The sequence below is a fragment of the Ceratotherium simum genome, chromosome 15 (genome assembly GCF_057802395.1).
Source record: "Ceratotherium simum simum isolate JZ-2026a chromosome 15, ASM5780239v1, whole genome shotgun sequence".
NCBI lineage: Eukaryota > Metazoa > Chordata > Mammalia > Perissodactyla > Rhinocerotidae > Ceratotherium > Ceratotherium simum.
In genome coordinates this window covers 5597693-5612840 of record NC_141914.1, presented here as the reverse complement: position 1 = coordinate 5612840, position 15148 = coordinate 5597693, and the positions used below count along the sequence as shown (strand labels likewise).

Genomic DNA, 15148 nt, shown 5'->3' with positions numbered 1-15148 from the left:
ATTTGACATGAGTCATTTTCCTATTCGTGTTTGTTTTTTGCTTTTGCAAGCTTGAGATTTTTAAAATCTCTTCTCTGTTACTTACAGCTCAAGTCATAACATTTCTTATGTGTTTCATTACAGCTCTGAAAAGCATTCCAGAACTTCCTCAGGCAAAAACATCCTTCCCTTTTGAGAAACCTGGGGGCACCTTGGGTAAAAACAGCACCTTAAATCTGCTGTGAAGATGTGGGTGGTGATTGCTTAATTCTGTAGGACACATCACTGGTCCTATCTCTGCAAACCTCAATGAACTGATTAATTCAGTTAACTCAGCCGAACAGACAAGTGGTTGATTTGTTTAAAAACAAACAAACAAACAAAACCTATTTGTCTGATTGTATTTTCCACAAATTTAGTAACAATCATCAGTCTGTTAATTCCATATAGCCCATTTAGTTAGTTTTCTGTCCTCAAAAATGTTGAGAGTATGACACCAGACTCTGGTCTCTCTCTAGTCACTAATCAAATACTTTCGGGGTGGGTACATATTGATTTCCCCTTCACACATGATGACTTTTTGTTGGATCTGTATGTGCTTTTTATTGCAGGGTTCTGGTAGCCACTTAGCCATACCAGCAACCTATTTCTCTCTCTTTGTCCTCCCCAAAAAATCTTCAGCAAATTCCATTTCTTTTTGCTGTAGCTTCAAGTGAAAAGCCGTGGATTGTACCTACAACTAAAACATCTGGAGATTCCAAAGTTCTACCACCTCAAACTGGTAATTGCATTCTTTTTAAAAAATAGATTGGAACAACAGTATTGAATAACTTGTTTTTATTTTTATAGGATCCTTAGTTGAATATCAGTATACTTTGTATCAAACGGTAAAGCTGTATTCCGTTCTAGATGCTTAGATGAATTTCATTTTTTTCTGAACAAGAAAGTAAAATGGTTTTGCATTTGTTTTAAAGATCTGTGTTTTAGTGTCTGGATTTATAATCAGAAGTCTGGCTAGAAGATGAGCTATGAATCGGCTCATTGATTTTCTAGAGCTCTCTTTAGTGACATGAGAACACTAACAAAAACAAGAAGCATCATATCATGAGTCTGATTTAACAATATGAATTTAATATTTCCCTTGCAGGTAGATATTTTCTTCTTTTTCAGCAAAATATTCAACGAACATTTGAGAGCTTGCTATGTGCCAGATAGTATTACTAAGTCCTACAATCTGTAAGCATATTATGATACAGAGGAAAGACTTCAGGTCTTCACATTAATAATTGGCCTTGGTTCCAGTCCTGGCTTTCCCACTAACTGTATATGTGAGCTATTTTCTCTACTTTTCTCTTTTGTAAACTGTGGCGATTGGCTGTTTTCTCCCGAGAATTCTTGTGTTCCACCACTAAAACTGATTGAGGGAGATAGCTTTCTTTTTAAAAAGCAGATTTTTCTCAGTTAAAAAGTTTTATGCTGGGGCTGGCCCGGTTGCGCAAGCAGTTAAGTGTGCATGCTCCACTGCAGCGGCCTGGGGTTCGCCAGTTCAGATCCCAGGCATGCACGGACGCACCGCTTGTCAGGCCATCCTGTAGTGGCATCCCATATAAAGTGGAGGAAGATGGGCATGGATGTTAGCCCAGGGCCAGTCTTCCTCAGCAAAAAGAGGAGGATTGGCAGATGTCAGCTCAGGGCCGATCATCCTCACAAAAAAAAAAAATTTTCTGCTATACATCTTTTCTTTGATGTCTAGCAGTCAACTAAAGAGAACATTCAGCAAATGAGAATTACAAGGAAACCTCAGAAAACACTGTGATTACTTCCATGAATTTTGTTTTACTTGTTTGTTTTTTAATTTTTGTGAACCTTCTAGTTGTAATTTTTTTCATACATATAGTATAATAATATAGTATATAATATAGTACATACTATAGTATATTAAAGTACGTAATGTAGTTAGAAGTTCATGTAATGAGGTTAAATACACCGACATTTTGTGGTATTCTCCAGAAAAGTCCAGCAGAGGGCTGGTTTGAGAAAGGATAAGAATGAGCCTTCAAACACATAGATCTTAGTCAAATTATCCTTTCTCTGCTAAGTGTAATGGGCTCAGATCTCAGCAAAAGAGAAAAGGATGACATCACATGAAGTAAGCATGTCTGTTATAGTCTCCCTCAGTTTTCTCAAGTGGGAAAACACTTGGAAGTTGGCTATGGTTGTCAGCCAATCCAGAGAAGCCTCAGATTGGGTCTTTGTAAGCCTTGGTTCCGCTAGTCACTGACCCTGAAACTCTGGTGCAATTACTTAATGTGGGTGCAAAGACACCTTTAGAAATCCAGGCCACCTGAGTCTAAACTCTGGGTTCGGAGTGGAGTTTCATAGTGAGGCTCTAGTTCCATCAGCTGTCAGGCAGGCATGGCTGCATTGTGACTGTGGAGCAACAACTCGTCTGCGGGCATGTGCAATGGTTTACTGCTGCACTATGCAGGCCCGGCCTGACTCCCACATCCTTCACAAGCATCGTGTCTCCCAAACCAAACACTTTGGGAGCCCACTGGACTAGCTGACCTCTTAGGTTCCTTTCATCTCTTAGCTCTTGGGTTATAACATAGGGGACATTGAGTCCCCCGAGGTTTCCCTTCAGCAGCCTCTAGGTTGCTCTATGATTATTCAAGAGCAAACTGACCAAAATCTCAAGGAAACCATTTATGAAATTTTAATGCCTAGGACATGAATTATATATAAAGCCTGAACCGAACCAAACGTTGGGGATTGGCAAGAATATGCTGGGAGGTGAAGGTCGTAAAGTTACAAAGAGACAAATATAGTTAAGATTGGAAATCCCATAAAGGAAAGCTCCCTCTTGTCTTTAATTCCAGAAAAGGAGTATTCTGGTCTTGCCCTGATGGAGTATGAACAGTGGCTAACGCAGCAGGAAGCGGTTTCATTATGCAGCTGTCTCACTGCTGCCAGGGCAACCTTGGGCTGCCAGAGACTTCCAAAAATGGCTGCCTGCCAACCCTCTCTGACTGCAGTGTTGGGGCTTGACATGGTTCTAACAGTTCAGCTGGTGATGACTGCAGGCATGCGCGTTACCCCAGAAACTTCCTAGCCTGCCCTTACCGCATTGAATTCTTCCCTCTGCTACGTAGTATGATCCTTGGACCAGCAGCATCGGCATCACTGGGGAGCTTGTTAACAGGCAGGATCTCGGGCTCTACTCCAGATCTATTGAATCAGGATCTGCTATTTAACAAGCTCTCCAGGTGGTTTGTATGAACATTCAAGTTCGAGAAGCACTACCTGATCACTGTAGTCTGTAATATTTCACATGGTGCAGATAAGAACCATCAAATGATTATAGGACAGTTACAGGACAGGAGGCCTCAAATCAATGTAAGATTGGTTTCTCAAAGTGGGTGATTAAGAATCTCTCCTTTCTGCTAAGGAGCACAATGCTTCCGCCTAACTCTTGTATAAGTGTTCTGTGTCATCTTCCTAACATGTTAAATTTCAAATTAAATCTATCATATGCATTATTGGTGATTTAAAGAGTTAATACATTCATGCCATCCTTTCATTCATTTCAGCCTTTCTTGTTTCTTATAATTGATTTTGTGTGATTATACATGTGCTAAGTTTATATTTCCTATTTAGTTTCAAGGTAGATGATTATTGATATTATTTTCCAGTTACTCACATGGCTTCCTAATGCAATTGTTTTGAGAATTAAGAAGAGAGAGGTAGAGATGGTACTTGAATGCTGGTCCATAAAACCAAGGGTCCCATTTTTAGTTGTGATAGCCTTTGAAGAAATGATATATTTTATAGCAAAATGAACACATTTTGTTTCCTCTGTTGGGATACAGTGCATCTATATTTACTATGTCAATTTCCTTCAGCCAAAACCACCAGGAACACACCTGTATTTAAACAAAGTTAGGTTTATTCACTCATTGCAGCAATGGAGAATGCAGACCATGAGGAACTGTGGGATCTCTTAGTAAGAGGGTATTGGAAAGGACTTTTTGTAGGATTTGGTCTTATATTAGATGATTCTAGGGAGACTTCAAAGAAATGAAGCTTTGCTCTGGATGAGATGCTGTCAGAAAGTGGGAGTAATTCTGTGGTTGAATATCTTAATAATTCTTAACTAGAAGGCAAGAAGAACGGAGTGATGGTAAAGCTGTGATTGGTAAAGAAGCAGCAATTACTCATATCAGCCAGAATGTGAGGATAGTAATTTTTGTGTTCATGCATTTGTGTGTTCTGCATGATTACAGAGTGGTCTTGTTTTTGTCTCGATCCATCTTGGTCACTGAGTGGTCTTGTTTGATATTGGTGTTCTTGCAAACTGTGGATGTTCAGCAGGAGAACACCATAGCCTAGCTGTTGGAGCCGGGCCAGCTCCTGGATGCCAGGGGCTGCTTTTCTCATTATCGACGATTAAACATGATTTATCGATACCTTTTGTAAAATTCATTTTGCGTCGGCATTTACTGGATTTTTTTTCCACATTTACTTTGTATTCTGTATCAAATCATCAGAATGCATGCTCTCAAAAGGATTTTTGTATTACTTTTGGATATAAAAAGCTATATGGAAATTCTAATGTGCATGCTGAATATTGAAATCCCTGGGTCATTTCAATAGTTTATGACAAGAGTGGGACAGGGTATTTGGAATTTGGAATATTCCAGGAAATCTGAGAAGTGTAGTCATCAAACATTCCTCCCCACTGTCAGCCTATTTGCCATAATCTTTCGTTATTTGGCATTGTATTTTGTATTAAATCTTCTCTAGAATGTGTTTATGTAGGATTGATTGATTTTGATTCTCTTGGCAAATCCAATTTTCTTTAAAGTATAGAAAGGAAATTATAAAAATCTGCTCTATAATTATATGCCAGAAGGTAAACTTATTTATAAATTCTGTATTAAAAGGAAGTTGGCCACATTTTAGAAATACTTAGGTGCTTGTGACAGTCATTCAGAAAAGTCAATCTTTCTGATGATGCAATAGAATTGGTCTTACGTTCTATTGGAAGGTGGCCAGTTGACTATGATTTCTGTGTTATTATAGAGTGAGTTCTAGAAAAGCTCTCAGTACCTTCCACACCCCCACTGATGAATTGTGTATTTGCATGTATATACACATACTCGTTAGATTACTTCTTCACTGAAATAATATAATTTTGTATTTGCATAGCAGTTTTCTATTAAGAGATTCAAAGGTTTGAATATATACCATCATACTGATCCTCCAGAAGTCCCTGGAAGCAAAGAGAGTTATCATTGTCTTTTATCTTAAGGAGAAATGTGAAAGACTTGTCTCTGAATGGGTAGAGGAGCAAAAACTAGATCCTCATTCATTTCTTACCTAACCTTCTCCCCAACAAACCACTCCAAGTCAAAAGGGAAACAATGTCACAGAGCTTGCTTTGAAATTTTCTCAGAACAGCTTTGCAACAGAGTAAATTAAATGTTCTTAGTAGGGCCGTGTGCTCTCTAGATTTTTAAGAAACATCAAATGGTCTGTGAGAAAGGCTGGCCAGTCCCTGAAGTTTATTTTCCTTGTGAATGTAGTCACTAATCTGTGAGCTATAGGGTGAGACAGAGCTGGGTTGATAACCAGCTCAACTGTTTACTAGTTATGTGGCTGCAGACAAGTGATTTAACCTCTTAGAATCTCTGTTTCCCCATCTATAAAATGGAAATAACATATAAATTTTTTCATTAGGTTGTTATGCCTTAGAAATAATGTGTAAGTCACTTCATCTATTTCACGGTACGTACAGAGTGCCCTGTTATCATTTCCTTCATACAGTGGACTCTTACATTGAAGGCATTCCCTTCCCACCACACTGCCCATCCCAAACTTCCTTAATTGCTACAGACACTCAATAATAATAAGAACAATAATTATTTAATTAATAAAAAGAAAGAAAAGAAGGAAGAAAGGTACTCTAAATATGTCTAAGCTTGTATATATGTGAGCACACCGAATGATTCTTCGGTCTTCATTTCACTTGTATAAAAATTTTTAAGGAGAATGGAAAGGACATGTGCAGTGCTATTCAGAGAGGCCCTGCAACCCCATGGGAACGGCCTGATGTCCTATTAACCCCATGGCAGGGATGGTAAATCGTATCACACGGCCGTACTCTTCAGTTCGAGTGGCAGCCTGAATCTGTCTGTAAACTGGGCTCTGAGGCCCTGTGTAGGCTCAGGGAATAAAATGATGCCATGACCAACTTGCTGTGTTTTCCACGGGCCTGAGAGGTGGGAGAAGCAGCATGAATGCTGTGTATTCCTCATCCCACAGATGGGGCATATGCATGATTTCTAAAGCCCTCACATGGTTGGAGCAGGAGAATGGAAATCAACTTTTTGTTTCTGGCTTGATAATGCCATCAGTGGTAAGCCTCCTTAATTTACTTGATCATCCCCTTAAAAGTCCATCATTTAGTACCAGGAGAGGTTTAAAGCCCAAATCAAATAAAGAAAATGGTGTCTTTATATAACCCAGGATGATTCAGTGTGTTTGTTTTCATCTTTAGAAAACTCTCCTGCCTGTTTTTCCCCTGACGTATCCAGACAAACTGATTTTCCCTCCAAATGGACTGTGACTTGTGACTAAGACTTCTTCTTCTGGCATAATTATTTCCCTTCAGCAATAAAGTTATCATTAAAGACTTCCCCTGATGGAAAGTCAGGACCGAATATGGCAGGCCTCGGTCCTTCATTAGAATCCACTTTGAGAGCTACCTTTAGAGTTCATCACTAGTTATTTTCAGTGTTTACTTCTTTCAGTACTTTGTAGAACTTCAGTAAATTGCAATCTGCTTTAAGCTCTATAAATTATTTAAAGACCTGAGAGCTGCAGTGATCAGCATGCACGAAGAGTGGTGTACAAACTGGTTAGGAAGTTTTGACCACAGGTCGTTTGCTCGGAGTGGTTGAAAAGAGGTTGAGCTCACTTTTAGACCTTACTGCCTGCCTGTGGGGTGCTGATTAGCATGGATCTGGCCCACCCAATGAATTAAGCCCCAGAGAGGAGAAAAAGTAGGAATGAGTGGTGGTGGTGGTGCTGTATAGTAATAGAATTCAGTGTAGCTGATGGTTTACAGGTTTACTCTGGTCTCCTGACGATTTATAGCCTCGGCCTTTGGTTTTGCTTCATGAACATTTTCTTGCCAGCAATATTTTTACAGATTTCAAGGCCAACCAGAAAGGTGTTTTATTTTTCCACAAACTGAAGAAAGCATTGTTTATTTATGTAAATGGTACTGAGAACTCTGCGTGTGGTATTTATAAATGCTTTTCTCGTCCAGCTACTTATTGATAGACCTGTTGTGTTTTCCCATTGCTTCTTCATATGTGTTTTTGGGATTCTATTTCCATGGCAGGGTATGGCCACATAAGCATATATCAGATAATTTTGTGGTAGAGGGATGAATTTGTATGCACAGGTATGTGTATCATAGAATAATTAAAGGACCTGTTCATTTATTCTCATTTATCCTTACTAAGAGCGGTAAATTACCCAACTGTCAAACTCGTTATTTGTTCATGGTAATGGACATCTTGCACAGTAATTGTACTGAGTCTACACCACGTACCAGGCTCTGGGGTAAACAAACCTTGTAGTACATAATGAACAGGACAGACACAATTTTTGTCCTAATGAGGTCTTTTGTCTAAGAATTTATGTTTACAAAGGAAAGTCTTTCACAGAGTTATTAATATTTATGGAATTTGAATAAAATAAAATGATAAATTATTGATAATTGGAAATGCCTTAGCTGTGTGCCATCATATGTTTCCAGAGCAATATCAGAGCATTTTTATTATGGAATTTGCATCTAATCAGTTTTTAAAAAATAAAAATAAAATGTACAACCAACAAAACATAATTTAATGATGTGATTGTAGGAAATTATGAGCAAATGGTAGTGCAGCTTATTTCATATTATTAATATTTTTCTCTGAAAAATAGGAAAGTAAAATTCAGTTATCATGATTATAAGTCATTACTGTTTTTTGAAAGAAATTAATATAGCTTTTTATAACCCTTGAATTGAACCACCTATTTTACTCGTTGCATCAGATTTCGCCTACAACTTTTGGTCCCATTTATGTTCTGTGAATGCAAGATTAGAGACAGTGCTTAATGTTGAACAGCTGGGGCGTTTCATCCAGTGAAGTAAACATTGGTGATAAAAGATGCCTGCCTGCACCCAACAATGCATGGTAGCGTGCAGAGTGTCTAAGAAACAGAAGGGTTCAGCCCTAACCCTTATAGCTATGTATCAGCTTTATAGCTGAGTAGACCTTTAAAAACCAAGGATGCCTAACCTTTTCATGCATTTACTCTGGTATAGAAGTACATATACAAGATTTTGTTAAAAAATCAAGAGCTGTTGATTTTTAGAGAGCTCCATTTTTGCTCAAAAAGTCTTGTGTAACCCATAAATGCAGTGAGGTGGTAGTGTGCTTCTCACAGCTGTCCCAACAACATAAATCTTCCAGGGGGTGTTTTTAGCACTCTTGTTCTTTACTCCTCAACTCTCAGAAACTCCAGAAATAGAAATATCAGGGACCAAGTCTGCTGGCCAATGTGTTATTTTGATCTTAAGTATATTTGAGAAAATATGTGGAAGTTAGAGGTCTCTGACAATTGGGAACTTCCAGACATAAGCCACAATTGCCAGAGGATGAGGGAAGGAGGGTTTCTGTCCCCAGTATAGTGCCTTCTGGGAATAACTTGAGGGAACATGGCAGCCTGGCTTGGAAACTCCAGAATGGAAGGGAATTACAAATATGGAAAAGAAGCAGGGAGAGGGTTAATAAATATCATCTCTTGGGACAAAAAGTACTAAATATAAGAAAGTTGGTCCAGTGTCACTAGACGGAAGGAAAATGTGGGAGTTAGGATGACTTAAAGACAGCCGTGGAACAACATAAGTAAGTCAAGCTATTAATTCATAATTTCTTACCTAGTATGAGAGGGTTGAATACAAGTTGGTCAAGTTTCCCTAATTTATTTCGTAGGAGATACAGCTGACTTTGCTGGATGCGTGACTTGAAGCTGGCTTAAAGCCAACCTGGGATCAACAACCGCCAGCATCTTTGTCCTTTAAGAGATTAGTCATTCTTATCTGACCCTTTAAAATTGTAGCTAGGCTAAAGAAAAGTTTACATTACAAAGTAATGGATTTGCTCTCAGAATGTTTGCATATTTTAACTCTATTAATTCTTTCTGTTTTTGAAGATTTTACAAAGCAGTAGATTCACCTTCACAAATTGGAATGTATTTCCTGCCTCTTCAGAATGTGGTACAATATAAACTGCCCTCTCTGAGTGTCAGAGTGTATCATGGGTCTGATGTTACCTTTCTCACAGCTTCAACTAGCAATGGTTGAAAATCATTACATTGTCGCTGAATTACAAGTAATCCCAATGAGTCAATTTCCCTGTGAGCTCCCGCCTTTCTGGTTTATTTGAACCAGCAAAAAAAGTAACATCTACCTCATAACAGTTCATGCTTTCTCTAAACCTCTCATTACCACAGTGACAGCTCTTTGTGCAGAAAGGAGAGCGTTTTTATTTTGATGCTGTTTTTGCTTGCAGATTCAACTTTATGTGAACGTGAAAACTACCCGTGTTAAAACTAATCTTTATTTATTTTTTTTTCCTAATTTAAGAGTTTATTTTTTTTATTTTTTTTATTTTTTTTAATTTTTTGTTTATTGCAGTAACATTGGTTTATAACATTGTAAAAATTTCAGGTGTACATCATTGTACTTCTATTTCTGCATGGACTACATCATATTCACCACCAAAATACTAATTACAACCCATCACCACACACATGTACCGAATTATCCCTTTCACCCTCCTCCCTCCCCCTTCCCCTCTGGTAACTTTATTTTTAAAGTCACCCTGCTTTCTTTATTTCATGTGGAACATAAAAGTTATCTTTAAATCCACCTAGATTATAGAAGGGCTCATGGCTCCACGGAGGAACATAGAAGGAAAGCTGTCTCTAGGAAGAATGGCAGGAGGGATGGTGCAAGATGAGAGGATGGGTCTGAGCTCTGGCGTTCCTGGCCCTGCTAATGGCGTGGAAACTATGCTGAACTTGACAATTCCAGTGTGTGACCACTGGCAAATATCTTCACCGCTACGAATCTCAACTTCGTTATCTAGAGAATGGAGATAGTACCCCATTATTTATAAAATAGGGATAATGTCTACCTCACCTATTTCTCAGGGATGTAAGAGGGTTAAATAAGCTGATGTATGAGCAAGTGCTGTGCAAACTGTCAAGTGCTGTCCAAACCTACGCTATCATGATGGTAACTTTTACTAAGTAGAAAGACTAGGCAGTAGACTTTGTGCAAATAGCCTCCATGCGGCTGCTGTTTCCTTCTTTGGAAATCTCTCCCCAAATTGCCATCTGACTTCATTTATGTTTACACTCTTTGAAGCTCTTTGATTTAGAGCTGGCACCACTTCATATGCTCACACCACCCCCGAGGCCAGTGTCAGGGCTTGTCGTGTAAAGGCCCGCAGTTCAGGGCAGGAACGACTGGAGGCAAGTCTTAGAGATTGCTTACGCACTAGTGACAAGGCCAATAGCCCACAGCCAGAACTCTGCAGCACCTACATAAGACTGTCCTCCTTCAGCCAGCATGAAAGTATGTCATGAAATCTTTTAAAATTAATCAAAATTAACATCTTCTCCTTTGTTCTACTTTTTCTTTTAAAAGCAACTTATGATGTTTTCTCAAGGCCTGCAACATCAGATGAGCCTGAACTCTCAGAGCCCCACACAGGTATACCCAGCCTCTCAATTCTTGCTTTGGATGCCAGGTGTTCTGACAACACTGCACTGAGTTCTCCCTGTAACTTTTGCAGAGTGAAAAAGTGCGCTCCCTAGAGCTGGGCAGAGAGAAATGGCAGTCTGTGTCAGGAACATGAACTCCACCCCTCCTCCTACTGAGCAATTCTTTCTTTACATCCATCAGGAAATAAGCTCAGACACATGTGGGACATGCAGACAGATTTGGTCGCCACTGACGCAAAGTGATGGAATGGCCTATTGCTCTCTTGTTCAGAATCACTCTTAAAAGGTGTTAGATTCTTAGAGAACTTTCCCTAGAGCAGTGGTTCTCAAATGGGGGTGATTTTGCTCTCTTCTCCCCCCAGAGGCCTTTGGCAATGACTAGAAACATTTTTGGTTGTCACAACTGGAGAATGTGTTGCTGACATCTAGTGGGTAGAGGCTAGGGATGCTGCTAAATGCCTACGATGTACAGGACAGCACCCACAACAAAGAATGATCCAGCCCTGAATGGCAGTAGTGCTGAGGTGAGAAATCCTGCTCTAGGGCTCACATCATTCCTTGATCTATAGAAGTGCAGTTAAGTCTGATCTTTGGCATTTACTTACTGGTCCATCTACAGTGAGTTTAATTCAATCCAACAGTTCCTTTTAGCAAGTGTGTATTAAGCACCTGTTAAACTAGGTGCTACGGGAGGTTCAAAGTGAATAAGACAGGTCTCTGCCAGACACAGATAGATGTCTGATATTTTGTGTAAGACAGGTCTCTGCCAGACACAGATAGATGTCTGATATTTTGTGTAAGACAGGTCTCTGCCAGACACAGATAGATGTCTGATATTTTGTGTATGTGTTACCTTATCCCAGAAGTATTTGTGCCATGGTAAATAAAGGCAAATAATTTTGAAGAGCAGCAGAAAATGAGAAAAAAAAATGAAATAGAATGCTAAGAGTGGGTTCAATTCATAGTTAAGAAACAGAGAGAAGAAACCAGAAAAACCAGTTGAAAACCAGTTGAACATATGAAACATTGTTTTATCATGGTTTCTAATGTTTAAAGTGTTTGTTTTTAGAAGTGGGCTCATCTTCATCTCCTAATGAGTCACTAGTTTATAAATGTTGGTCAGCAATCTCTCAAGTGTTCTTGATATTTTTCCCCTATGAGGCATAATTTATTACTCTTGAGTTTGTGTTTTATTCCTGGGGCCTTCTACTGCTTTTATAAATGTTGACGTTTATTCCAACAGCAACAAGTGATCCATTTCTGGATTCTGTCCCACCTAAAACTTCTAGAACTCTTGAACAGCCAAGGGCAACTCTCGGTAATGTTTTTAACAGAAAAATCATACTTTGTTTTCCATCAAAAGAAAATCCATTTGAATGCCTTTCTTCCAAATGACCATTTCATTCCATCACATCTAATCATTTCTTTCTTTCCTATTTCTGAATATATATTTATATATTTTTTCCCCAAATGCAGGCATCTTATGTTCCATTTTGGGCTCGCTCTCTCTCTCTTTTTTTTTTTTTTTTTTACTGTAATAGTTGATATTTTCTTCATCCTTAAAGGAATGAAAAGCTTTGAAAAGTGCATGGACATCTCCATCATCCATATCATCCCATCCCCTGTGTGTGTGGCCTGTATCACCTCCTTTCCATGCATTGAGTCTGCCTGGAGTGAGCTACTGAATAATTATCATTCTGGTCTTTTTCCCGCTTTAAATCATCATTTCATCCACCAGCTTTCAAGACTCCATGCATTTCTCATTCTTAATCATGTACTTGTAGCATGTGCTTTGCAACACCCTCTAAAAGCATGTTAAACCTCTTAAAATACCTCATTTTAACTGGAATTACTTGGTGGGATGGGGTGTTTGTGTTTTCAGCTCCAAGTGAAACATCATTTGTGCCGCAAAAACTGGAAATCTTTACCAGTCCTGAAATGCAACCTACAACACCCGGTAACTAATGACATTTGTAAAGTTGTGTGCTTTGGAAGAACAGATAAAGTGACAAAGGAGCATCAGTCATATTGGCCTTTTCAGATATTTTGAGCAGTAAACATTTCTGTTTATTCTCTACCATGAAATTCTTCTAAGAACTAGGTTAATGATCATATTTAGCCTTGTGATAATCCTCAAAGAATTTCAAAAATCTTGATGTCTTTATATTTTGAAGAATTATTTCCTTTCTATACTCCTTTCAAATTTGCCAATGGGAAAATAGCAGCAAAATTATAGATGATAATTATTTTAAAATATATTCCCTTCTATTTAACACATTAAGACACCACTTGGTTAGAGTATTTTTCTCAAAGTAGTCTAAGTATAAAGAGCACCAAGGGCTCTGCGATCTGGACATGATGGAGAAAGATGGTAAAAGGGAAGGAACAGAACCTACAGTTTATAATAGGAAATTACCGGAACAATAAAGTTCACCTAACGCCCGGTGAGGTTAGTAATGCGCCAAGAATTAAAGTTATGAACTTTCCATTCTGTAAATCCCAAATGTTTTATTTGTGCTTCTGCCCTGCTGTTTGGTAAATCATCTTTTGAGTTCTTCACTGTACCTCTTGTTCTTAAATCCCTCAAGAGGGCTCGCTTTCCTGTACATTTAACTGAACAATGTACTTTCAATTTTTATATAGGAATTTCATTCCTTTTGGCCCAATCAACACTTATTTATAGAGAACCTACTGTGTATAAAGCATGGTGCTACACATTCTAGGGATACAAAGAAATAAAGAGTGGCTCTTGTACTCAGGAAATTCACAAATTTACAGTTAGAACCTGGTCGACCCCTGAGAAATATCATTTATCGAAGCTATACTTCATCTTCTTTCAGCTCTGCTGCAAACTACATCTATCCCTTCTGCACCCAAACGACGCCTCAGACCCAAAATACCCAGAACCAAACCTGGTAAATAACTGTCTCTTGATCCTTTCAGATATTTCTTTCCAAATAGGTAACGTCCATCTCCTTATCATAAAAAGAAGTGATATGATTCTACAGGCTAAAGTTTCTTTACAAAATTTGAAATTAAGTGAAGATAAATAATGCAAAATAATAAAAACTAAACACTTTCAATAAGATTTTATCAAAAATTATGTAAGTGATGTTCTTGCCTGTGAGTTTTGGTATAAACCTAGAAACAAGTCCTACTGTCACAGCATTATAGAGTGAGCTATGTAGTGTGATTCATTTTCTTGGTATGCATCTAGATTTACGTGTTTATTAGGCTGACAGTTCTTGATTTGGGTGCCTACTGTGTTTTCAATTTTGCACAAGGGCAATGGCTGAGATGGAAAGGACATGACCCCAGCTTTCCAATTGCTTCTAAGCTTAAACAGATAATACATCATAACAATGAGAGAACAACATAAGACATAGATAATTATATAATCTGCTTGTGCAACTATAATACTTGTGTAGAAGCTCAGAAAACAGCAATAAGAGTTGAGAATGCAAGCCTCAAAATATGTGTAGGGTTTAGACAGAGGAAAAGGAGAGGGGAGCAACATATATTACAACACAATTTGAGTGATGGAGGTAGCTTTCAGTCTAGAGGTGGTATCCTTCATTGTCAATAACGCACTCAGAATCACACTCAACAAACTGAGTTTTCCTTATTTCATTGTAGTATAAATATAATTTTTTATAGCCTATACTAATATCACTGGGTTTAAAAATTCTTTCCCAAAACTTGTACTCACTACGTACTTTGTAAACACCGACTACTAAATATGGCAGGATTTTAAAGGTGTCATTCAGTTCCTTTGAAAGATATCTTTTTATCGTCTCTAGGATATCTTAACATTTTTTTTCCTTTCCATCACCAGAAAGAACCACAAGTCCTGGAACAATTACATCTATAATTCCTAAAAGTTCTGAACTCACACGGACAACACTGGGTAATGATATGTCCTTAGTACATGTGTTACTGCATTTCACCATTGAAATCCAGCACCCCAGCTTTATGTAATGTCTCAATCACTGTTCAGTTGGACCATTTCAACAATACTGAATATCTCATAGAATACATCAACTCTGTGGCTTTCCTGGTTTTAGATAGCTGGCCCTCTAGTTAGTGGATCTGGACTCAGCATTCAGACATCCTCCTATACCTTGGAAAGCTGTTAAACTACTGTTGCTTTCTCATCTTCTATCCAATCATTGAATTTGAAGTTGAGTCTTATACAGAGTTCTCCATTTTTCTGAATAAGGCCCTCAAGTTCACCTTCAGACTCTATTTGGAAAAATGACTTTCTATTATGGTGTTAGTCGAATTGTTTATGCTGCTGATCATAGCATTATACCTATCA

The 15148-nt window shown here is 38.3% G+C and overlaps 1 protein-coding gene across 11 annotated transcripts in view; it reads left to right on the top strand.

The window, feature by feature from the left end:
• The window catches only part of ABI3BP (ABI family member 3 binding protein), a 242401-nt gene that overhangs the window by 120752 nt on the left and 106501 nt on the right, over positions 1-15148 (top strand). For 5 of the 11 annotated variants that reach the window (XM_004439976.3, XM_087439513.1, XM_087439509.1 and 2 more), the window contains 6 exons: positions 686-760; positions 10754-10819; positions 12074-12148; positions 12713-12787; positions 13671-13745; positions 14666-14737. In XM_004439976.3, coding sequence (XP_004440033.2) covers positions 686-760; positions 10754-10819; positions 12074-12148; positions 12713-12787; positions 13671-13745; positions 14666-14737 — 438 coding nt within the window. Of the gene's footprint in view, positions 1-123; positions 196-685; positions 761-10753; positions 10820-12073; positions 12149-12712; positions 12788-13670; positions 13746-14665; positions 14738-15148 lie in introns of all 11 variants that reach the window. The other 6 variants (XM_087439505.1, XM_087439506.1, XM_087439504.1 and 3 more) reach the window with 3 other exon arrangements.